At 40.2% G+C, this 23,985-nt stretch overlaps 1 protein-coding gene across 1 annotated transcript in view; it reads right to left on the bottom strand.

Moving 5' to 3' along the window:
• The window catches only part of TMEM26 (transmembrane protein 26), a 26,386-nt gene extending 19,590 nt beyond the window's left edge, over window positions 1-6,796 (bottom strand). The window contains exon 1 of the mRNA XM_008592067.1: window positions 6,606-6,796. Coding sequence (XP_008590289.1) covers window positions 6,606-6,796 — 191 coding nt within the window. The remainder of the gene's footprint in view (window positions 1-6,605) is intronic.
• Window positions 6,797-23,985: the final 17,189 nt, after the last annotated feature.

Below are 23,985 nucleotides of genomic sequence, written 5' to 3'. Positions count from 1 at the left end.
ATTAGCAGACTGTCAGAGAATGGCACGCCAATTAATTAGGAGGCTATTCCATATGGATTAAAACATGTTCATGGGACGTAAGGCTCAATCACAGAACTAAGGAGGCAAAGGAATACTACAGAAACCTACCAGGGCTGGCAGCAGCACTGATGTTAGAGAGTACTTCTTTTTTTCTTAAGGATTACTTAATTTGCATTCTAATAAGAGTATGTGTAACATTAAGTCAATTATACATAATCTATATCTTTGAGGTCAGTAAGACAAACCAAAGATAAATATAACCCCACTCCTTAAACAACTATGGATAGTAAGTTTATATTCAGAGAAAAGTAACAAAATCAGTGCCCACCCTGGCATTTTATATTAATAATCCTCATGTTCTCAGTGTTATTTCGATGCAACTATCCAAAAAAGTACATCTTATAATACCTACACAAAATGTGTTTTTCTTTATTGTAAAAAGAAAAGAAACATCAGTTTTCTGTAACCAAATGATTTATACACCTGAGGCCTAACTCTCCTGATACCAGTACATCATAGGAACGTCCAGAGTAGTGAGGGACATGCACACCTTGATGTAAATGTGAATTTTTCATTGTTGGAAAAAATGTTAAATTATTCAGATTTGTCCTGATGTTGTAGGCATAATAATGTCATTGTCATGAGAAGGAAAAATGTGCATAATTTAAAATTAGGGATATATTTTACTGACTCATAATAGCTGCCCATACTAATTTGTACTTTGTTTTTCTCCCAGTCAAGTACAAGGAGATGCAAAATATGAGTAACGTTAATTTTCAGTTCTAAATGTCTCAGTTGAGCATACTCGTGGAGAAAGCATCATCACCACTCAACGGTTCAACTTCTTGGAGATCCCATCATAAATGCAGGCATAATTACTATATTCATCTTAAATCCATTATGAAATAAAAGAAGAAAATATGACTTCTTGGGAGTGATGCACAGTACTAATTTTTTAAAAATATACTTTTTCCTATATCATGTCTTAGACTATTAAAAGCAAAGTCATTTGCTGGTCGGGCTGAGCCCGTGGCGCACTCGGGAGGGCGCAGTGCTGGGAGTGCAGCAGCGCTCCCGCTGTGGGTTCGGANGAGTGCGCCAGTGGCTCGGCCCGCCATCAGACAATTTCTTTTTATTTTTTTATTTTTTTTTGTCCTTTTTGAGACTGGCCGAACCCGCAGCTGGAGCGCTGCTGCGCTCCCAGCACCGCACTCTCCCGAGTGCGCCAGTGGCTCGGCCCGCCATCAGACAATTTCTAACATGCATTATTTAAAATGAGGTATAGGAAAGTTCAAAAAAATTAGGAAGAACTTTTAATGGAGTCACAGGAAGGAAGTCTCCTGTGAAAAGACAGGGAAGAGTGGAAAAGAAATTCAATACGTTTTGGTCATTTGGAGGTGTGTCAGAAATGGCCCAAGGCACATGAAGACTCTCCACCTCTCTGACTTGTCTCTTCTCTCCCGAGCACTCTTCCATGTCTGGCTCTTCCCCTTCTTTAAGGCCTCAGCCCAAGTGTCGCCTCCCCAGCCAAGTCTCTCTAACCACCCAGGGGACCTTCCTCTGCCTATTCCCTCACTCTATAATCCCCATCATTTAGACAAATCACTCAATTGTCTACTTGCTTATTGTTACCTATGAGTTTATTTGTTTATTAATTACTCACATCTTTGTTTATTTTCTGAGCCCCTTAATTAAAATGTGAATTTGTAGAGGGCAGAATTTTGCCTCTTTTAACCGGTTCCATATTCTCAGTACTTGAACAATGCCTAACACACAGTCGATATTCCATACATCGTTGTTGAATAAAGACTGATAAGGCTCTGTGCTTCCTCCAGAGAAATCTGCTCAAGATTCCCTATACTCACCTACTCACTCAGGATGTCCCTTACCTATGTGGCCTTTGCATCCCACATTCCAGATGTAGATCTTCCCCATTCTTCCTGCTATAACTCAAGCGCTGTAAAGTTCCCTGTCCCTTACCCAGTACTCTGCATCCCATCTTTTCACCTCTAAATTGTTAAAGAGTGCAATGGGCCAGAGTGAGAGACTGGAGCCTTCACTTCTTTCTTTCCCAGTTGTCAGCTAAGTGATCTTGGGTGAAATGATTTAGTAGCTCTGTGCCTCAGTTTCCTCATCTAAAAATGGGAGAAGACAGAAGAAACAAAATAATTGCAGTTGTTGTCAGGATCAAATGGGATAACTGAAAAAGCCTGGGACATAGTAAATTCTGAATATTCATAATTATTCTTAGTCCCACACATTTGAGCCTGGTCACACAGTGTCTAGCACAGTGTCATGCTTACTTATTAAGCAATTTGCAGTTTGCTGAAATTTATAAAGTAAAAGACAAAGAGAGATAACAAAGAAAGGTGACTAAATCGGTGAGTTATTATCTATTAATTCAAAAATTTTATTTCCTTATATTCTTAAAAATGTTTAAAAAGAGATAGTGCTTAAAATTTTGTACTTTTGCCAGTAAATTCAACTTAGAGTTCTACTTATTCTCAGATACCACCTGCTTTCATGTGAACAGGCTTCAAACTTGTCACAATCTTGGTAACTTTTCTATCCCCTGAGGAATATTTTATCACTGTTGGCTGGAAAGCAACTAAAATACTGTCTTCTATTTGACTTTACCTAAATGGTAATTCACATCTATTGGATTGCCACCCAGACAATAGAAAATAAAATCAAGAAAAAATTAAGCTAAGTGATATTAATTTCCATCTTACAGAAATGTGATTGGGATATGCAGGTGAAATAAATAAATAGTAGGTGAAAAAAGAGAAAATTCCACTAGGATATATTTATTAAACTTAAGAGATGTGTCATTGGCTCACCCTCTCTATCCTATAGGATTCCAACAAATTTAACTTTTCCATCTGGCAAGTTAGTAGAGTTGATGTAATGTTGCATGTCCCTGGACAGCTGAGCTCAGCAACTCTAATTCCATTTTTCCTTTCCAAGGGATAGCTAAAGAAACATTCTTTGGATAAGTGTAATATGTTTGCTACATTTCAAAGAATTTAGTTCATATTTTCCTATATAGCTCTGTTTATTGTTCCATGATTTCTGTAGATTTGATTTGTTTGGCTTCAGGCATAAATTTTAGTAAAAAGAACAGTATTCAAAGGAGCCCAGAGTAGTCCAAAGGAGGTTCACGGTTCTGATGTTCAAGGAAAAGAGATTTTTTTAAACCCCATAAATGACCATATTTTAATCCACCATTTAGGTGTTATTCTACTCTGTTCCATTCTATTTATTTATTTATTTATTTATTTATTTATTTATTTATTTATTTATTTATTTATTTATTTATTTATTTATTTATTTATTTATTTATTTATTTATTTATTTATTTATTTATTTATTTATTTATTTATTTATTTATTTATTTATTTATTTATTTATTTATTTATTTTCAGTATGGGAGGGTGATGGCTTCTTCTACTTGTGTTTTCGATTGATACAAAGGGCAATTCTGTTACAAGTTAATCTTTAAAAAATGGATCACAATATACAGAACTCTGCAACTTTAGTCTCCTGACAATATATCATGGGTATCTCTGTAAGCCAATGATTAAAATCTAGCTCATTTAAAAAAAATTTTTTTTAATACCAGCAAAATATTATATAGTATGATTATGTCACAATTTTCAACTGTTCTTCTGATGGATAATCAACTTGTTTTCAGCTTTATTTTCCACCAAAAGATGGAAATAATTGTTTTTGTTCATGTCTTTACATATAGGTACTTTTGGTTTTCTAAGGTAGATTCCAAAATGTAAGACCAATGGGTCAAAGATTTATATATTTATCAGTACTTATACAGATCAACACTTAGATCTATATATGTTAATATTTTCCTATATAGATGTAGAGATGTTGCCACATTTACTTTATCTCTGTTTGATTCCATCAGCTTAGATTTCCTGATGGAAATTTTTCTCAACACTCAAAAACAACAAAAAATTATGCTTTGCTCTACTCAGAAAACTTCAAGCTAAAAATGAAATCCACCCCAAATCAAGCCCTTTTCACCATGTTATTTCAAAGATCATTTCCTATATTTTTTAGCAGTTCATCTTCTGATTTTTTTTCTCAAACTTACAACAGGATATTGTGTAGGCTTTGTTCACCCTACAAATGACCACATTTGCAAACTGAGTTGCATCTGGTAATATCAATAGAACAAAGAATTACTAGTCACATTTCCATTTAGACCATTTACAAAGATTCATTTATTCCTGAAATTTTATAATCCAAGTCTATCGACTTTTTTTCTTTGCTTAATTTCAAATATTAGTCTAGATATTGAGCCAGCAAGATTCTTTTCCTAAATTAGTGGTGTAATGTTATATACATCAAGGGTCTATTCTTCTGATAAAGGCCAGATTTTTTTTTTTTTTTACTCTTTTGTTCTGAACCAATAGTTTATTGGCTAGTCTCTCAAGTAAAGTTGTTTCACTTATACAGACATTAAATGTGTCTAGTTGGTACAAGAATATTTTTTTAATAAGAAAAACAACGAAAAACCTTAGTACCTAGAAAAGACTGTTCCTTTTTTATTCATTGACCATCAGCCTATATTATTTCATAGAATTCTCCAAGCACCTAAGAAGTAAGTAATCTGTAGATGAGAAACTGAGGCTCAGAGACACTGTATAACTTGCTTAAGGTGTCACGGCAAGTAAGTAGGAAAGCCCAGATTTTACTCTGTTATCTGTGATTTTTGAGGCACACATTCTAAACACTAGTATATCCCCAGTTCTCTGTTTAACCCAACTCATTGATCATGACCCATTTTTTCCCACAAAATTTTTCCTCTTTTGGTTGTAAGTTACATGTCAGTTTGAATCAGCAGTCAGTGATGATGGAGACATGAAGGTGAAGTTCTATCAGCTGCAGTATTTCTACACAACTGGAGTGGATTTGGACAAACTGAGGCCTCTGGTCTACTCTTGGAGGGGGAGAGGGATTATTTCAGGTCCTGCTGAGCTGGCCCCTCTTCTAAGGTTGACAGTTCTCCCAAAAGCTCTAATGGTTGGTGATAGGACTACTTTACATGGAACGTTGTTCAGTCTCAGATGGCATCCTGTTACAGAAGATATTTCTGCCCTAGAGTATTAAAAGCTACTCAGAAGAACTAAATCAATGTTATACAACCTGCTGGGGGGACAAACGCTTTTCTCCCCTTTTGTTTCTTTAACTAAGAGGCTTACTTGGAAGCTGACACCATTCTTCTTTTACATGTCCAAAAGGCACACTGGAAAGTACCACAAATGTCTCAAGCTTAATAAACTGCTCAGGAGGAGGAACATGAGGAGGGAGGGAGGGAGGTGGTAACATTCCAGTCCTCACTGTATTAAATTAGAATTGTTCTTGAACAATCTGAGCATTGATAATTTCAGAACTTTTTCAACAGTGGAAAATTCAAGCAAGATACACATTATCTTCAAAGGCAACACATTTTCTTTCATGGACTATCATGAAATACACACAGCCTTACTTAGTTTAATATGCAAAACTGTACAGGGTCTTGTTTTGTTTTGTTTTCCTGGTCATGATGGCTAACCATCATGCCATAGTGCATGTAATTCTTAAGTAGCTAATACTATTTTCTTCTTTCTCACAGCATTAGATAGTTTTTAAACTACTGACCTAAATGAAAACACAGTCTTACCGTTTTTAAAAATGAGTACAGGAAGAGGCCTAACTTGGAAAAGTTTGGGATGAAAATGAACAGGGAGTGGACGGAGAAGTGGGGGGGAGGTTCTTTGTAAACGGCAAGAGAATCTTTTTCTCAATTCTTCTATTGCCATTCAAGTCCAGGGAGGAAATAAAGCACCACGCAGAGCCTGTAGTTCTTCCACGTTGAGGTTAAGACCGAACCACTACCTGCTGGTCCCTCAACCAATGTCTCAACCCGTCCCTGGAAAGATAGGCTGACCATTAGCCAAGCTCCAAATCCACCAAACCCGGACACCTGAAGCTAGTGCCTTGCCAGAGAGCTCTAGACGCCAGGGACGGGAAGGAAGGGAAACTACTGAAACAGCAGACTGCACTGCGAGGGGCTCCTTGCCTTGAATGGTGCCCACTGCGCACAGCTCATGCAAAGGTCGCTGACGCCCAGGGAAGTGCATTCCCACGCTTCCACCACGCAGAATAACCCGCGCACACCCACACACCCAGAATTGAAAAGAAAGCCGAGCATACAGCACCATCCTGTCCCACGACTCCTCTCTTTGGGGGCACTTTCTGCAAAACAAGAGCTTCCCTTAAAAAAAAAAAAAAAAAAAATTCCTCACTTTCCAAGTTTCCAAACCTGGGACCGGGTGACGCTTGGCTGCGCTCAGGCTCGAGCCTTCCCAGTGTTGCCCTGGAACCTCAGGGTACCTTCGCGTCCCCAAGAGACGCGCAAGCATCTCGCGCGCCTGCCCAGCTCCCAGCGAGGACAAAGGGGGTCCGAATTCGAGCAAACAATCGGCGGGCTGCGGAGAGCCGAGCTCTAGGGCTGCCCGCAGGTGCCATGGGGGACAATCCCGAGGGCCCCGTGCGCCCTCCCTTTCCCGGGGCGCCCTCACCATTTGTAGCCTCTGCCGCGCCTGAACTTGAGGGTGAGCGCCGTCTCCAGGAACAGCAAGAGGTTGAGCAGTGCCAGCAGCCAGTATCGCGGTTCCTTTTTCACCTCGGTCACTCGCCAGACCCCCACCAGCGAGTGCAGCACGAACAGCAGCCGGGTGGCCAGCGCGTTGAGGAGGACCAGGACCCCCATGCCGGCCCGAGCGCTCTGCCCGCGGAGCCCACGTCACAACGCCGAGACCGCTGTCGCTGGGGTCCCTTCTCACCGCCCGACGCCCGTGGAACTGGAGAGCGTGGCTCGCCCCTCCCCCCAAACTTCCTGAGAACTCCTGGAAGAGGGGAGAATCCCAGTCCCGCGGCTCTAGACCGCCGCGCTTGCCAGGGAGTCTGGGGCTGCGCCGCCCCTGCTCCTGGGCGTTATTCTCCAGCGCTCCCCGTCCCCCTCCCAATCCTGGGGGGCAGTCTCCAGCCCCGTCCGCGGTCCCCACCCCCGCGCCTCCAGGGGTTCCACAAGAACTTCCCCAGTCTGAGGGGCTGGAAGGTCAAGGTGCTGCACGGCCGCAGGAGGCGAGCGCATCCATCTCCTGCAGCTACTCCTTGCTGTCCCACCGCTGTGCTTGAATTCGCTCACACGTTTCCCAGGAAGACGCTCCGTGGTGCCTCCGAGCTGGGACGCAGCAGAACCGGGGAATCCGCTGCGCAAGCAGTTTAGAGACGCGGTTCTTGCCCGGCTTGTAGGATTGAAGTTTCCCACAGACCAGAGGAAGTCAGAGGCGCGGGGCTCCCTGACAGCACCCCACTCAGGGACTGGGTAGCCCTGGTCACGTTCACTTTTTGGAAACGGTGTTACTAAAAGAGATTGTTCTTTATAATGGCGTCTCTTGCCCTCCACCACTATTGTTTTTTTCCTGAAAGGATATAGGTAGCAAGATAAGAGGGCAGAGGGGAAAGGGCGCGAGGAGACGGAAGATTAAGCCACGAATGAGACTTAGAAGGTGAAATTCATGGGTCAGGGACCTGCAGTCTTGAGATCAGCGACCCACGAATTAAACTCCGGTCTTTCCAGCACCCTAGGCAGAGTAGAAACTGAAGTCAGGATTCCTCGAAACACCTTCATGATTTTCGTTTCCTTGTTTGGTGCCCTACCAACTGTACTAATACTTATGGAACATTTTTTAATGAACTCAAACTTTTGCTGACATAAACTTACTCTAAAAAGAAACTTTATATCACCTGCAAATGGAAAGCCAGTATAGTTGGCTACGGATAGCAGGTAATTACAAAAATAATTAATATAAAATGAGCTAAGTTACTAAAATCTCACTAGATACTAATTATTGCCTTCCAAAGCTCTGTGCCTCAGACTCCCTCCTCCTTTGATATAAAGGGAAATAAAGAAATGATAGTCGTATCACTACCAAACACAAGTGCTCTCTTGAACACATTAGTAACGTTGAAAGAAAAACGTAAAGGGAACATTTTTCCTGGTTAAGCTTATTTAACTTAAAATCATCTCATACCTTTCTTAAAATCAAGTTGAAAAACTCTAAGTTATATGACTAATGTCTACATTAGGTGCAAAAAAAAATTCTCACTGCCTAGAAGAAGCTGAGAAGTTATTTCCGGTCGTGAGATCTGGGAGGATTTTTTTCCCAGAGTGGGTTTGCATTCTCCTACAACATCTTACAGGAAACACAGCAATGATTTCCGGGGGCTGTTCATCAGTCAGGCTCCTCACGCCATGTAGGCTGCTGGCACAGAGCAGGGGAGAGGAAGGCGGTGGGGACAGCAGTGGAGGTGGAGGGGGCCAGAGCCTCAGTGCCTCCAGCTGGCTGCTGCCTTGGACGCCTGGCTCAGTCACTTAATAGTGTTATGGCTCTTGTACCACACTTTCCTCATCTATAAATTGGGTGCTAAGCCTATCTACTCGTAGGGTCATTGTGGGGATCAAATGAATTAATTTGTATGAAGTGCCCGGCGGGTAGTAAGTGCATGGTAGACATTGGCAGTGGCTCTTGTACCACACTTTCCTCATCTATAAATTGGGTGCTAAGCCTATCTACTCGTAGGGTCATTGTGGGAATCAAATGAATTAATTTGTATGAAGTGCCCGGCGGGTAGTAAGTGCATGGTAGACATTGGCAATTATTGCTGGGACCAAGAAAGTTAGTCCAGGGAACTATTCTTTGATGATCTGAGACAAGTAACCACAGGTGTGGGGCACAGGAACATGACATACCTAAGGCCTCTCAAAACAGTCCAGGCAAACATCATCGGGAGCTGAACACACTGGGTTTATTCCTTTCTTAGGGAGAGATGAACTCCGTGGGGAATCACGAGGCATTTCAGTAAAAAGGTGCTAAAAAGGTTAAAAATTTTTAGAAATGACTTATAAGGAAGGGTTTGTGCTTGAATGAGGTAATTAAGAAAGGGAAGCCTTTTCTAGATTGGATGCTACCAGGAAGCAGGGTTACTTTTATGACTGGTGTCTTGATAAATCTAATTTAGACAGGGGAATGTTTGGTCATTTTTGTGGTTTGTACAGTATTCATGTTTTGACTGTGCTCAGGCATTATTATGGGGCAGTCCTGTTTGTGTCTTGGTCCATCACATCACCGAGTGGCCTTGCCTGATAATGTTCTGTGAAATTTTATATTCAAGAGGAGAATGCCAAGGCCTGGATGATGATGGTGCCGGACCAGTTACCTGCTGCCAGGGGTTGCTTTTCTCTTTCTCAGGCCTGCTAGGAAAGGCTTTTGGGAAGAAACGTTTCTTTAAAGAAAAGAGGGAGGTCAGTGTGACATCTTCCAGACATCTTTGTCCTTCCCTATTTTGAAGGTTTAGATTCAGTATAGATTCTGCTGTCTCTGGATCTGAAAAACAAAGCTGTCATTAAAGAGAATTTATTTATTTTTTAAAATTAATTTATTTAAAAAATTATTTATTATCACATTCATTGTTACAAATCATACTTATTCTTTATGCCCCTTATCATTTTTCCACCTCTCTCTGTTCCCCTTTCCCCTCCCCTCCCCCCTCTGATAACCATAGATTTGTTCTTTGTGTCTGATAGATTAACTGTTCTTCTGTTGGTTTGTTGCCTAGGTGATCTGTCCAGTACTGAGACAGGTGTGATCCAGTCCTCCCCTGTTATCGTAAATCAGATGCTTTCTCTGGAGTGTGCGTTGTGAAGAAAGAGGACCTCATCTTTTTTTTTCTTTTTTTTTTCGGTCTCTCCTGGTTCTTCTCAATGCAGTTGAGAGTCTGGCATGCCATCTGCACAGTGGCTGTGACTGCTGCTATAGAGACTAGCCACTTTTGCGGCAGCCTTGGTAATTGCAATGGCTATGGTGGGCTACCTACGAGGAAATAGTGCTTTTGTTGTGCTCTTTACCTGGTTGCAGCTGGATTCAGCCTCCCCCAGCTCCATACCTCATTACCCTGGTGGTGCCCTGGGTGGTGGCAGCAGCTTGCCTAGTTGCGGCTGGGTCCAGCTTCCCCCAGCTCCATGTCTCATTCTAAGATGTTGTTGTGGAGCAGTTGATGGAGAGAGGGAAAGTAGAAGGGGAAAGGAAATAGAGTAGGAAGAGGAGGAAGGAGGGGCCATGATTGAGGCCTGTGGCACCCAACTCATTCCAGCAGGGGAGAACAGGGGGCTTCCAGTGGCAACTCAGTCATGGCTGGGCTGGATGCAGGTGTCAGGGGGGTGTGGCTGAAGCCCTTGGCCCCCCCACACTGCAGTGTCTTGGGAGCCCAGGGTGCTTCCTTCAGCAGCTTGGTGGTCATTGCTGGGCTGGTTCTGGATGTTGGGGGATGTGGCTAAGGCCCTTGGCCCCCTACTGCCCCAACTTGGGGGCCTGGGGCGCTTCCAGCAGTGGCTTGGTGATCATTGCTAGGCTGGTTGTGGATGTCAGGGGGCATGGCTGAGGCCTTTGGCCTCTCACTGCCCAACTCAGGGGCCTAGGGCACTTCCAGTGGTGGCTCGGTGGTTGTCACTGGGCTGGTTGGAAAGAGAATTTAAAGGTTATTTCTTTTAAATTTTCTCCTAAGCCAATTTTAGAAGATAGGAGGCTTTGAGAAATATCTTGAGATCTCCAATTTAATACCCTAATAGTCTTGACACAAAAAGAAAGAAAGATAAAAAGAAAACAATAAAACAATTTTTAAAAATCCACTCTTGAAAAAGCAATCTCAGCCTCATGCACCCAATTCTGTGGTACAGGCTGGAGTTGCACTAAAGTGAGGCCAAGTCATCCCACTGCCCCCGAGGGCAGCAATCACCAGGCTGCTCTTCCCTTCTGAATGCAAAGTGAACATAGTTGTCAGGCTTCTCTTTTGATTAGAGTGATTGTGGGTGCAAAAAAGAGACTTTCTCTAGCTAGTTCAAGTAAGAGGAGTTACTCTTAGTTCCTGTAAGAAAATGCATGATCTAAAAATGGACATGGAATCCCTTGGGATCAAGAACAGGAGGTATAATAAGACAGGGCCTTGGGCAACTGAGACTGGAAGACAGCCGTAGACTGGAGTAGCGCGTGGTTGCAGTTTGTGGATCTTTGTACAGCAACTCTCTGACATTATTGGTTTCCAGTCAAAGTTTTCCATATTGAATTCAAACTCCTAATAAAAGGAATTTAGCTGACTTCCTTCAACTCTAGGTACCAGGCCATACTATGGGCCATGGAACAGCTATTAATTGACCATAGTCCAGTCATTGGCCATCCCTAGGCAAAGACCACATTAATCTTGCTTTCTCCATCCTTCAACATGAGATTCTAGTAGAGCAGTTTGAGCAGGGAAGGAATGGGGCAGGGTAGACACTGACCAGCACATCTAGTAACATCCAGCGGCAGGATGCATGCACACAGCATAAACTTACAATGCCAAGAATGTCTCTGCCTAATTAATACTAACTACACACTGTGCATGCAATTATATGCTCACCCATGGCCAACCCACAGGCATGAAGTTAAGAGTCACCTGTGCATCCATCCAGAGACCACCAAAGGTCACGGAAGAGCAAAGAAGCCAAACTCCTGGTGATCTTTATTCTTCCCTTAGCTCCATTTTGATCCTGTTCAGACATCACTCACACACACACGTGTGTGTGTGTGTGTGTGTGTGTGTGTGTGGTGTGTTTGTGTATGTGTGTATGTGTAGTACAATGTATGGAAAAAGTCATATAATATAGGAAGGTACAAGTCTGTTCCCCGGAGGAATTATTCACGATTAATACCTTCCATTTTTATTTTTTATCTGGTGGTTACAATGATACCTTCAAAGATATAGTTTATATTCCTGTATTTCTTGATTTACCAACTTACAAAACTCTTTACATCTCAGTTTGTAATTTGGGGAATCCAATACTCCTACAGTACCTTCTTTCTTCCACACTCCACCTCTACTACCCAAATTTTGTTAATTATGTTGTTGTCTATAAAAATAATACTCTGTTCTTTAGTTATAATTAAGCCTACTGTGTCTTGTCGATTGGTCGATTCTAAATATTGAAAATCAGCTAACAATATTTAAAAGATATCATTATTATTCAATATATTTTTCAGATGTAATACCTTTTTTCCTGAACTTTGAAGACATTTCTCCTTCAGTATTACTGATAAGAAGATTTTTGTACATTTCATTGTCTTCTCTTTGTTGATAATTATTTTTGTAATCTCTAGAATTTTTTAGGATTTTTTTTTATCTTGAAATGCTTATCATTTGACTGTGTCTAGATATTGGAATTTTTTTTTTTTTTTACCCACATACCCTACCCAGCACAGTAGGCTTATATCTTTATTTAGGTCAGCCAAACCTTCTTTTGTTATTTCTTTAATTATTTCCTCCTCTGTATTGTTTCTGTTTTCTCCTTCTGGAATGCTTTATATTTTCTTTTTCATCTAGGTTCTGGTAGAATTTCTTAAACTTATCTTCCAGGTGCTAACTCAGTCTTCAGATTATTTCATTTTATTGTTGAGCTCTATTGGTGACTGGTTTTGGTCAACTTATTTTGAGACAAGACTTACTTAATTGATACCTCGTTTTTCACAGCAGCTTATTCTTGATTATTTTTAAAGCTAAGAATAATTCTTATAACTTTTTAATTACTTTGTGTTCCTGAATTATTTCTGTTTTCACTTTATTGGTTGCTCAGTTTATTGAGTTCTGTCACTATCAGTGTTTTATAATTTGGTGATCCTCAAACAGTGTAATGATCCATTGTTGTCCATTCATTTGTTCAAATCAAGGACTGGGTTGGCTGCAGGACATATTTGGAAGAGGTGTTCTGAGTTGCTGTTTCTCTCTTAAATGGGAGAGCTGGCTGTGTCCCTAGGTACTCAGGCAGGGTACACTTGCAGGCCAGCTTTCCTGCAGGGTACAATGAGGAGGAGCAGGCAGGGTATCAAGGTGAGGAAAGTCCCTCTGAGGACTGGTGCTAGCACATCTCATTCAGTCCTTGGTAGAGCTGCCTGGACTTCTCTGCACTACCCCATTCCCCAGATCTAGATGCTGTGAAGAGCCATCTCTACCCACAATGATGCTATGATTCCATCTACGCCCTTACTAAGAGCCTCACACCATCCCCACCCTTTCTTAAAGAACAGCAGCTTCCAGGCTGTAGCTGTCATTGGTGACAGCCTCCAAGTAAGGAAGCGGAGATGGTCTTCAACCACTTCTATTGCTCTCAAAATAGTTACTGAACAAATATCTTGAGCATTACTGCTCTTGGAACTTGCTGGTTATTTCTTCAGCTTCTTGGAGGCTCTCATAGAATGAACTGTGCTCACTTCTGCTATCTTAGACTGTTTTCTTCTGCTCAGATTTCTTCATTGACCCAAACCTGTCTGTATTCTGTCTTCTTGGAGTTTCTCAAAATTCCTGGTCCATTTCCTCATGCTTTCTAGCACTGCTTATTGTAGCCTATGGGTTTTAAAAATTCTGTCATTTCAAAGGTGAAGTCTTTGTTCCTAGTTCATGAATTTGAACAGAAAACTCGCGGATTTCTCTACCATTCTGAAATATATGGATTAAATAAGAACTGTAATTATTTCACATCACATATAAAATGGAAGAAGACAGAGCTTTATTAAGCTAGCAATAACTGCAATAATTTAGAAAAACAGTGAAAATCAGTGGTAGTTACAACTTTCTGGACACTTCAAAAACCAGCAAGGTAGAGAGATGTGAGGTGCAGGTGGAGGATCTGGGAGAGGCTGCTTTCTTCAAGTGCTGGTTTTACCTAAGTGATGTGACTGTTGGTGAGTTACTTAATTTCTTTGAATTTTGGTTTCTTGTCTATAACAAAAGAATAATGATAGCACCTTCATGTCTATTGTTAGGATTGAATTGGTTAATATTTTAAATGTGCTTAGGAAAATGCCTGGAATTTAGCAGGTACTCAGTAAATATTTATTGAATAAATAAATTAAGATATAAGCAAGGGTTGAATAAACAACACCCAAAACAGTAATGTGTTATTCTCCAGCTGGTACCATGGCTAAGTCTTCTAAGGCCAGCTGCTTGTAAATATGGGGTAAATAATAAAGCTAGTAAATGTTGTTAGTATGAGCTCAGCACCTCATTCTGTCACATAAAGAAAGATCATGGATCAGAAGAAACACTGCATCATCTGTGATAATAAACAAGTCTGAAAATGCCAGTGTCTTTACTACCCTGAGTAGTGTGAGACTCATCTCCCAGGAGAACAGAGTGGTTAAGACTTTGGCTTTGGAGTCATATGACTTGGGGCGAATCACAGCTCCTGGTACAGGTTGAACAGAGCCCCTCCTCTTCCAATTCATATGTTGAAGTTCAAACCCTTCAAAATATAACTGTTATTTGGACATAAGGTCTTTAGGAGGTGAACAAGTTAAAATGAGACCCTGTCTTATTCTGTTTGTGCTGCAGCAACAAAATACTTGAGACCAGGTGATTTTTAAAGAAGTGAAATTTATTTCTCACAGTTCTGGATGCTGGGAAGTCCAAGATCAAGGAGCTGGCAGGTTTGGCTGTCTGGTGAGTGCTGCATCCTCTGGAGGGGAGGAACTCTTTTCCTCTCATGGTAGAAAGCAGAAAGGCAAAAGGGACAAATTCCCTCTGTTAAGCCCTTTTATAAGGGCACTAATCCTACTTATGAGGGTGGAGCCTTCATGACCTAATCACCTCTTAAAAACCCCACCTTGTAATGCTGTCACATTGGCAACACCTGAATTTTAGAGAGGACACATTTAAACCATAGCAGACCCTTAGGGTGGGCCCTAATCCAATCTGACTGAGGTCCTTATAAGGAGAAGAAATTTGGACACACAGAGAGATGCCAGGGGTACACACGCCTAGACGAAAGACCATGGAGGACAGAGTGAGAAGGTGGTTATCTGCAAGCCAGGGAGAGAGGCCTCAGAAGAAACCAAACCTGTGACATCTGGATCTTCGACTTTTAGTCTCTAGATTGTGGGAAAGTGGATTTTTGTTGTTTAATCCACCTAGTTTGTCGTATCTTGTAATGGCAGCCCTAGCAAATTAATACAGCTCCACACATATGATCTGTGTAAACTTGGGTGAGTTTATCTCTCTGAGCCTCGGCTTCCCCATTTAAAGAATGAGGATATTAGTAAAATTTAACCTATAGATTTTTGAGGACGAAGTTAGATCATCATTTAGCACGAAGTCTGCCTCATAGTAAGGGGAAAATATGTTAGCTATTATTATTATTATTGCTGTTATTAATAGTGCTAACACCATTAACATACTAATATGTGCTAATTATTAATATATGATATTATTATTAAAACAATATATACTTGCATATTGTATGTATGTAATATATGTTTATATAAAACATATAACTATAATAATAATAATAATAATAATAATAATAATAATAATAATAATGTGTTTTTGTTTTAATCATCTCCAGAGAGACAATTATGAGGCCCTGTCCCTATCTGATTGAAATATGAGCAACATTGTTACATACCCAAAATGCTGTATCTTTTTGTAGTCACAAACCTACTTTACAAATGAGAAAATAACCTTTTAAATAGTTTTGGGGGTCAGGTAAAAAGGCTTGAATCTTGAGAAGGTATAACTATCTTAACACAAAATTATCAGTTTGAAAAAAGAAAGTTCATTCAAAACGTGAATTTAAATCATGATGTTTGTGTAGTTTGCTGTTACTTGATAGGTTGATTGGCAATTTTGATCTGAATTTGTTCAAATAAATTTAGGATTATAGCAACAGTATGAAGACCAGAAGTATCATTGGATTTTGAACATTCCTAACCACAGGAGCAGTAGAATGCGTTTACACTGGAAAGCACTGTAAGATGTTGCTTCTCATAAATGCTTCCTTTCTGGACAATTTAGAAGAGCTGGTCAGGATGCTATGAAGGGACCAGTGGGGTGGCCCTCATAGCACCTTGGCTCCAGCTCCAGCCTCAAGGTCCCCCTTTGTAAAACAGAGCTGAGGATGGCAGCCTCGTCCATTTCATGAATGTTAAAAGAATCACATGAGGTCGTGAATATGAAGATTCTTTGTACACTGAGATCAAGTTTAATATCACCAGTGACAAGCCATGTTGATAGAATGCACCCTTGATATGACCTTATGAGAACAGCACTTTTCCTCTGTGGTTTTCCTCCCAGAAAACCATAACTCCAGTCTAACCATGAGAATAATACCATACAAACCCAAATTGAGGGACATTTTGCCGGATATCCTACCAGTACTTCTCAAAATCATTGAGGTCATAAAAAGCAAGCAAAGACTTGGAAATTCACAAGGACCAGGGGAAATTGAGGAGACATGATGACTAAATGTAACATGGTATTTTGGATGGGATCCTGGAACACAAAGAAGACCCTAGTGGAAAAACTAGTAAAATCCACATAAGGTCTAGAGTTTGTTTGGTAGTAATATATCAATGTTGGTTCCGTATTTGTGACAAATGTAACATAATAATGTAAGATGTTAACAAGAGGGAAAATGGATAAGGGGTATATATAGAAACTGTACTATTTTTGCAAATTTTATATAAATCTAAAACTAATATAAAATTTTAAAGTTTATTTTTAAAACAAATTGATATATAAATATGAGATTTTACTTGGTTATTTCATTTTATCTGAAAGCAGCTTGTAAATTTAAAAATGGACTTTAGAAATATCAGGTAAGGAAATTATGTGATATTTTGAGAACACTTTTAGAATAGAATCAATTATATTTCTTTTGTCTTCCATGAAAATAGTCTCTATTTTATTATTACTGTTATTAACAAAATCATTGTCTCAGTGCTGAAGGGTCCACAGAGCTAATCTAGTCCAACCTTCTCACTTTACAAACTGAGGCCCAGAAAAGGTAGGTGACTTGTCCAAAGTCACAACCTATTTGGGTTTTGGTAGCTTTTAGAATGTTAAGCAGAAGATTTTTTTATTGCCTATAAAGTACTAGAAAAAATATGAATATGTATGTGTTTATGTATGTACACAGACCCATACATAGCACACATATATACATTTTTAAATAGAAATAAGATAAGAAAGCATGAAATATTTTTTTCCGTGGATCTGTTAGTCTGTTTTTTTGTTTTTTGTTTTGTTTTTGTTTTTGGCCTAGACTGTTAAGGAAATACATCCACGCTCAGTGAAGGAATCTAGCCCCTCATCTTGAGGACCCCACAGCCTGGTCTAGAAGCAAACATTTAATCAGCTTTACAGAAGACTGTAGAAAATACAAGGATAGACAAGTGTGCTGGGAAAGCTCCAAGGACAGTCACCTAACCCAACTATGGACCTGGCCTTAGCTGGGAATGCTTCTTGGAAAAGCAACTACTCAAAATGCCTTAAAAGATTAGTGAGGAGTATGCCAAATGGAAAAATGGGGAAAGGAGTCCAGATAGGCTAAGGACATGTTGTCCTCTGAAGTTGCAGGGAGGAAGGAAGGGTATGATTTTAGATGAGGCAAGGACTGAAGGGAGACATGAAATTGACATGGATTAAGTTTGATGACCTTAGTCACCACAGTGAAGTAGGATATGAGGTCATGTGCCGATGATGAGGGGTGGGTGTTGGGTGGGGAATCTGAGAAGACTGGTAAAGACTTGGGCTTTTCTCTGAGGGAAAAGAGTAGAACCTAAACAGAAGAAAATAAAGGGCTAATGAACAATTCTGAGCTGGTATTAGCAGCAACATATAGAAATACCTAATTTCCTCTAGCAGCCTTTAGCTCTCTGAGTATAGAGAAAGTGGATTGCGGCATTCATCTAGGGTTCTGTTTTCTCAGGCAGGGTCAGCAGAGTATGAGGATCTAAGGATTCAGATATCAACTGCTCTGATATCAGCTGTAAAGTCCAGGAGGGTGAGGCAAAAGGGGAAATGGAGGAAGTCAACGGACTGGAAGGAAATAGAGGCAGCAAGAAATTTGGTGTCTCCATGAGGGTAAGGAAAAGTAAAAATTTCTTAAAACTAGATTTTGTGGAAAAGGATACTGATCCATGTGCCAAGCTTCTGAGTGAATAAAAGGAAATGACTGGAGGGTTAAGAAAAGCACAGTATTTTAAAAACTAGACAGCACTGACCTCAGAAAAGGATGACCCTTACAAAAGGGCGGAAGCTCAGCTGGGTAGCAGAAAAACACATCTTGGGATAGTGCAGAATCGCAAAGGAGTAAGGAATGAAACATGCCAAGGAAAGGAGATGGAGTGAGGATGCCTTTGCTTTGGTAACCAAGGATTGCGGAATGGGAGCAACGGTTGGAATAGATTGCCTCTAAGATAGCAGCACACTGTGAGGGCTCAGGCTCTGGTATCAGGCTGACAGGACTATGTGACCACAGGCAAGCACATTAACCTCTCTAAACTCCCCTTTTTTTCATTTGTAAGAGCCCTGCCCCAACAAGCCAGTGTAGTGCTGAAGAAGGTGATGCCCGTACCGTGGCAAGTTGTAGGTACATAGTAAGTGAGAGCCAGCAGTTTTTCCCTCAACTTTGACTATGTCTGAGGGTCCTAGGTGATCTTGCCAAGCTGTGCAAGGCCTGTACATAGTGGACAGAGGGCTAATGGCACCCTGGTGCCAGGTGGGCAGAGCATCATTGGGTGTCTGGTATGACCAAATACATCCATGAGGTTTGAAATATTAGCAAAACTAACATTTAAGCCTACTTTGAGATGCAAACAATGGTGGAGGTCAACACCCCAAATCTGCAGATACATGTTCTGAGAACAATTCCTTTTTTGGTCTGGATTATTTCTGAAAGAGCTAATCTATTGCCTGTAGGTGGGGAGGAGGCATCTACATGGCAGAAAATAAGGAGAAGGAAATGAAGATGAATTGGGTAAAGGACGGGAACAGAGAGATGGGGAGAGCCTGTATAGAAGCAAAGTTGTCAGGTGAACTCACTGAATTCCATGGCCCTAGGCTTGGATTGTGTTTTTGAGGAAAGGGCCATTCATGAGATCCCTGGAGTTTTTAGTTCTCATTATATCTAACATGCTGGTTATATTTATAAAATCGAATCATAGCTACATCTGGAATTCTTACACAGAAATTAAGGTTGATTTACATGCCAGATTGATTTATATTCCCTGATAAAATGGTAAAGTAAAGATTTATTTTACTTTGCACTCTTACAGCTTGGATTATTATTCATACTTTATTTTGTAAATTGGTGGTAACCCAACTGCAGCCAAATCAAGAGTTCGTATGCCAAGTTTTGGTCTGAACAATTTTGCATCCAATATACACTTGGCCACAAAAATAAAAAGATAGCATAATGGAAGAGAAAAGAAAGTTTTATGCACCCTGGAGGTCAAAAACAGATGTGAGTAGGGTCCTCATGGAGTGTGGCTAGTTAACATCTGGTAATCCCTAATGCATTTCACTATCCATTTGTAAGTTTCCCTCAATGTTTAATATCAACAACTATTCACAAACGTAGTGACTTGCACAAAGAATAAATTATAGATATCAAAGACAAAGCCAGGAAATTACTCTGTTTTTGGCATCCATTCTTCCTGGGCAAGGATTACATATTTTCTTTCTGTCAATGCTATGTTTAATAAAGCTATGCAATTGGTTAGATTTCGAACAAGCTGAATGTGTTTTGTTTTGTTTCTTTTTTATGACTCAGTGACAAAAGGAAACATAAAAATTTCTGCTTACTTTAGTCAGAGAACTCTGGGTTCTTCTATGTAATTTGAACAGGAATTGAGAAAGTACCTCCAGAAGGGCTAGTTGTGCCCATAGTAAGAGGAAGGAGAGAAAACTGTGGTGAGGAAGGTAGGCAATTTTAGCCTATTTTGTTCTCCTGGCATACAGTCTGATTTCTGGTTCTCTTTCAAACCACCTTTTTCTGCAAAGACAACTCCCACGAACTGCAGAATTTGTAAGGAAATTTATAGAGAAGAACGGAAATGTCTGTATATCTGACCACCAAAATGCTAAGGAAATGTTTTAGCAAAGTTGATGGAGATGTTTTAGCAAAGTTGATGGAGAAGAAGTTACGATTCCCATTACTAACCATAGCAATGTGCTTTGCATCTCATCCACACATCCATGTTGTGTTATATGAATTAACAGTAATCTAGACATTCTTTGACAGAACAGGCTGGCCCCCAGAATTGATGAATTGGTAACTAATTTAGAGATGGCAACAAGGTATCAACTTGTGTGCCTACTCCATGCACTGGTAGTGGCTGCTAGGAATTCTAGGCATTAGAAGGATTCTAAAGCCCTTCACATGTTCAGTGGGAAAGTGCCTCCTTGGTGGATTTCACACGTCTGCCAGGGCAGTAGAAACAGAAAGTAACAGACCATGTGCTACTTAGTTGCCATCTCTAGTTTGACCAAAGGAGTGTGTCATCAATGATCTGTTTCCTAATGTTTGGGAATCTTTAATTCAAGACAAACCCACAAGAACAAATGCATGTGCATATTATTCACTAATAGTAATAAATTTAATCATATGATGGTGCTTTACATCTTTAGAGGAATTTTTATATGTGTCATCTCATGAGATCCTAAAGTGACCCCATGAGATAGAAAGGGGATGTATTTTTATCCCCATTTTACAAATGAGGAACTAGATTTCAGAGCAGATAAGTGATCACCCTAGGTCACGCAGCTAGAATGTTAGACAATTTAGGAAATGTTTTATAGTCATTTAAATATTTTGTAATCACTCAAATTTCTGAATCAGATTAAGAGTCAGAAAACTGTGGGAACAATGGCTAAGATTTTCTGATTCCTAAATTTTGCAACAACAAAATATAAACATGATTAAATAGGAAATCTTTATAATACACATGATTAAATGGCAAAAAGTGGAAGACAGTTGGCCTTTGTAATGCATGTCTGTATTAGAGTTCTCCAGATAAACAGAATCAATAGAATTCTGCAACTATGAAAAGCTTATATCCCAGTTTGAGTCTGAAGGCTGGAAGGCTTCTGTAGAACCAGGAAGAGCCAGTGTTTCAATTCAAAAGCCATCAGGCAAAAAGAACCAATGTTTTAGTTCAAAGGCTGTCAGGCAGAAGAACTCGCTTTTATTTGGGGTAAAGTCAGGCTTTTATTCTCTTTAGGTTTCCCACTGAGGCCCACCCACATTATGGAGAACAATCTGCTTTACCCAGTATCCCAACTTAAATGTTAATCTCGTCCAAAACACCCTCACAGAAATACCCAGAATAATGTTTGAACAAATATCTGGCTAACCCGTTGCTTAGAGCCAAATCGAAACACAAAATTAACATCATAAGTCCACCCCTTGTCAACTTGGCACCATACACATCTCCTTAAGCAGTACATAATCTCAAAATAAGGATGATAACAAGGTCATACTTCTGCCACATGATACAACTAACCTGAGCACAACCAAAAATGCACTAATACTTTTCCTAGAAGATGATGCAAAGTCCTTGAGTGGTGTTTATTCTCTCTTTGATATTTTATATCCTAAGTATTATGAGGGCAGAATGCTATGAACTGAATTGTCTCCCCCCAACCCCAATTCATATGTTGAAGCCCTACCCCACAATGTGACTGTATTTGAAGACAGAGCCTTTGAGGAGGTAATGGTTAAATAGGGTCATAAGGGTGAAGCCCTAATCCAATAGGATTGGTCTCCTTATAGGAAGAGGAAGAGACAACAGAGATGTCTCTCTCTTTAGAACTGCACAGAAGAAAGGCCAAGCAGGGGCACAGTGAGAAGGCAGCCCACTGCAAGCCAGGAAGAGAGGCCTCACCAGCAACCAACCCTGCAGTCACCTTGATCTTAGGACTTCCAGCCTCTAGAACAGTGAGAAAACAAATGTCTGTTGTTTAAGCCTCCCAATCTGTGGTATCTTATTCTGACAGCCCAAACTGATTAATACAACGATGAAAGCCCTATCGGAGGTATTTGTCACTATTACAGAAGAGGGAATTTATTTAAAATACGTTAGTCCAATAATTATCTTCAGGTGCTAAACCTTTCCGTTAAATTTCCAGACTGGGCAGAGACCTTAAATTTCTTTTTAAAAAGAAATTAGGAGAAGTATTTTCCTGGTATTTTGAGGGCTGGATTATAAATTCCTTTATGTGTTTGAAGAGGGTTTCATTATTTTAAAATCAGCATGGTAAAGTTGCCAACAGTAGGGGGATGACTGGGAAAGAGAATAGACAATCAAGCAATTTGTATTGAGTGCCCAGCGTATGCTGAGCCTTGGAGATGCAATGGGGAAACGGCCCAGGTAGTCCTTACTCTCAGGGAGTGTTCTAGTGAGGGGCCTAGGTTCCAGGGTGGGGACAGAGTGTTTCTTGCTCTGAATCTTTAAAGTTGTTTTGATAAGAAATTGATTTTAAAAATCTTATTCAGAGATTCTAGCAGAAAACACAGCCATGTACACAGCTTTAACTGGAAAGTACTCCTCCCTGACTAGGGAAGACACTCTCTTTTTCATCTATTGCCTTTGGCTATGCTACAATAGGGATCACAGATGCTATGACCTGGTTATCCTACCATCTTGACATCATGCTACCAATCAGGTTGTAGAAGATTTAGTTTAGATCTGAGGAGTTTGCAATCAAAGAATGCCTAGAAGATAAACCAGACTAACAAAGACAGTGTCTGGTGTGTGTGCCTATGTGACTGTGTTTCAAATTATACTACATGACCAAGTTTCAGAACCCTAATTTTTTACAAGCCCCCTTTGATTGTAAGGAGGTGGTTTTCATTCCTTGAGTAACACTATTTTCTTTTTTTTTTTTACAAAGTTGAAAAGAGCTATTAAAATATTTTCATTGTTAGTATAACACCTTTATGCTGTAAGTCCTAAAGAAAAGCTGAAAAAAAGGTGGTCTGCAGCAACACTAAGGTGTTTCAATTTTTCACTGTACTGCATTCACAGATTTTGGAGATGACCTATGAAGCTGTAAATAAAAGCAATACAATTTTTCTGTGAAACAATTTCTAAACTCTCCAAAAGGTGCAATGTTAGGTTCATTTAATAGATTGGTACAGACTTTCTTCCCTTGGGGAAACTAAGGGGTATTTTTTCTTCTCCTTTCTGAATAAAAAGTTGATAATGCAGAAATATTGAACAAATATCATGACCGCAGCATCTTTTCTTTTTATTGAACAGCATTTGTGGTTTTAAGAGTAACTTTCTTCAGAAAATTGTGGAGACTTCATAGCAATGGCTGAAGCTATTTGGACTCTACAAATTACCTAATGGAACAGGTAAGCTTTATACCTTTAAAATGAGCTATATAAAAGTTGTTTTTAAATTTTCTTTGAAGCATCTGGTACAGAACTTTTCTGCTTACAATATTTTGTATTGAACATGAAATTGACTGCAGTTCTTACTGCTTCATCTTTTCAAAGCCCTGAATGTAGGGGGGAAAATGGATTTTTTTTAACAAGCCCCAAACGCAAGAATTACATCAACGCTATCTTTGTTTCCCATAGAGCCTGTAAAAATTATATATCAACATGGCTTCAGTTGTGCTACTAACTTCTATCAAGTTGGTGCTCTTCTAACAACAACGACAACAAATTCCAAAATTTTGGTGGCAAAAGGTGACAAATGATTACTACAAAGAGTAGGGAGTGGGTTAACAGACAGTGATACTTTCTATAAGAGATTGAAGAAGCTTCAAAAATTGTCCCTTGGGCTGGCCCGGTGGCGCACTGGATAAGTGCGTGGCTTGGGAAGTGCGGCGGCGCTCCCGCCCGAGGGTTCGGATCCCACATACAGACCAGTTCCCGCTCACTGGCTGAGCGAGGTGCGGGGGCAACGCTGAGGGTTGCGATCCCGTTGCCGGTCCCCGGTCCGGTACGGGGGCAACACTGAGGGTTGCGATCTGTTGCCGGACATGGAAAAAGACAAAAAAAAAAAAAAAAAAAAAAAA

Source organism: Galeopterus variegatus, unplaced genomic scaffold (genome assembly GCF_000696425.1).
Source record: "Galeopterus variegatus unplaced genomic scaffold, G_variegatus-3.0.2 Scaffold7552, whole genome shotgun sequence".
NCBI classification, from domain to species: Eukaryota; Metazoa; Chordata; class Mammalia; order Dermoptera; family Cynocephalidae; genus Galeopterus; species Galeopterus variegatus.
Note: the sequence above shows the minus strand (reverse complement) of the source record. Positions and strands in the feature narration are given on the sequence as shown.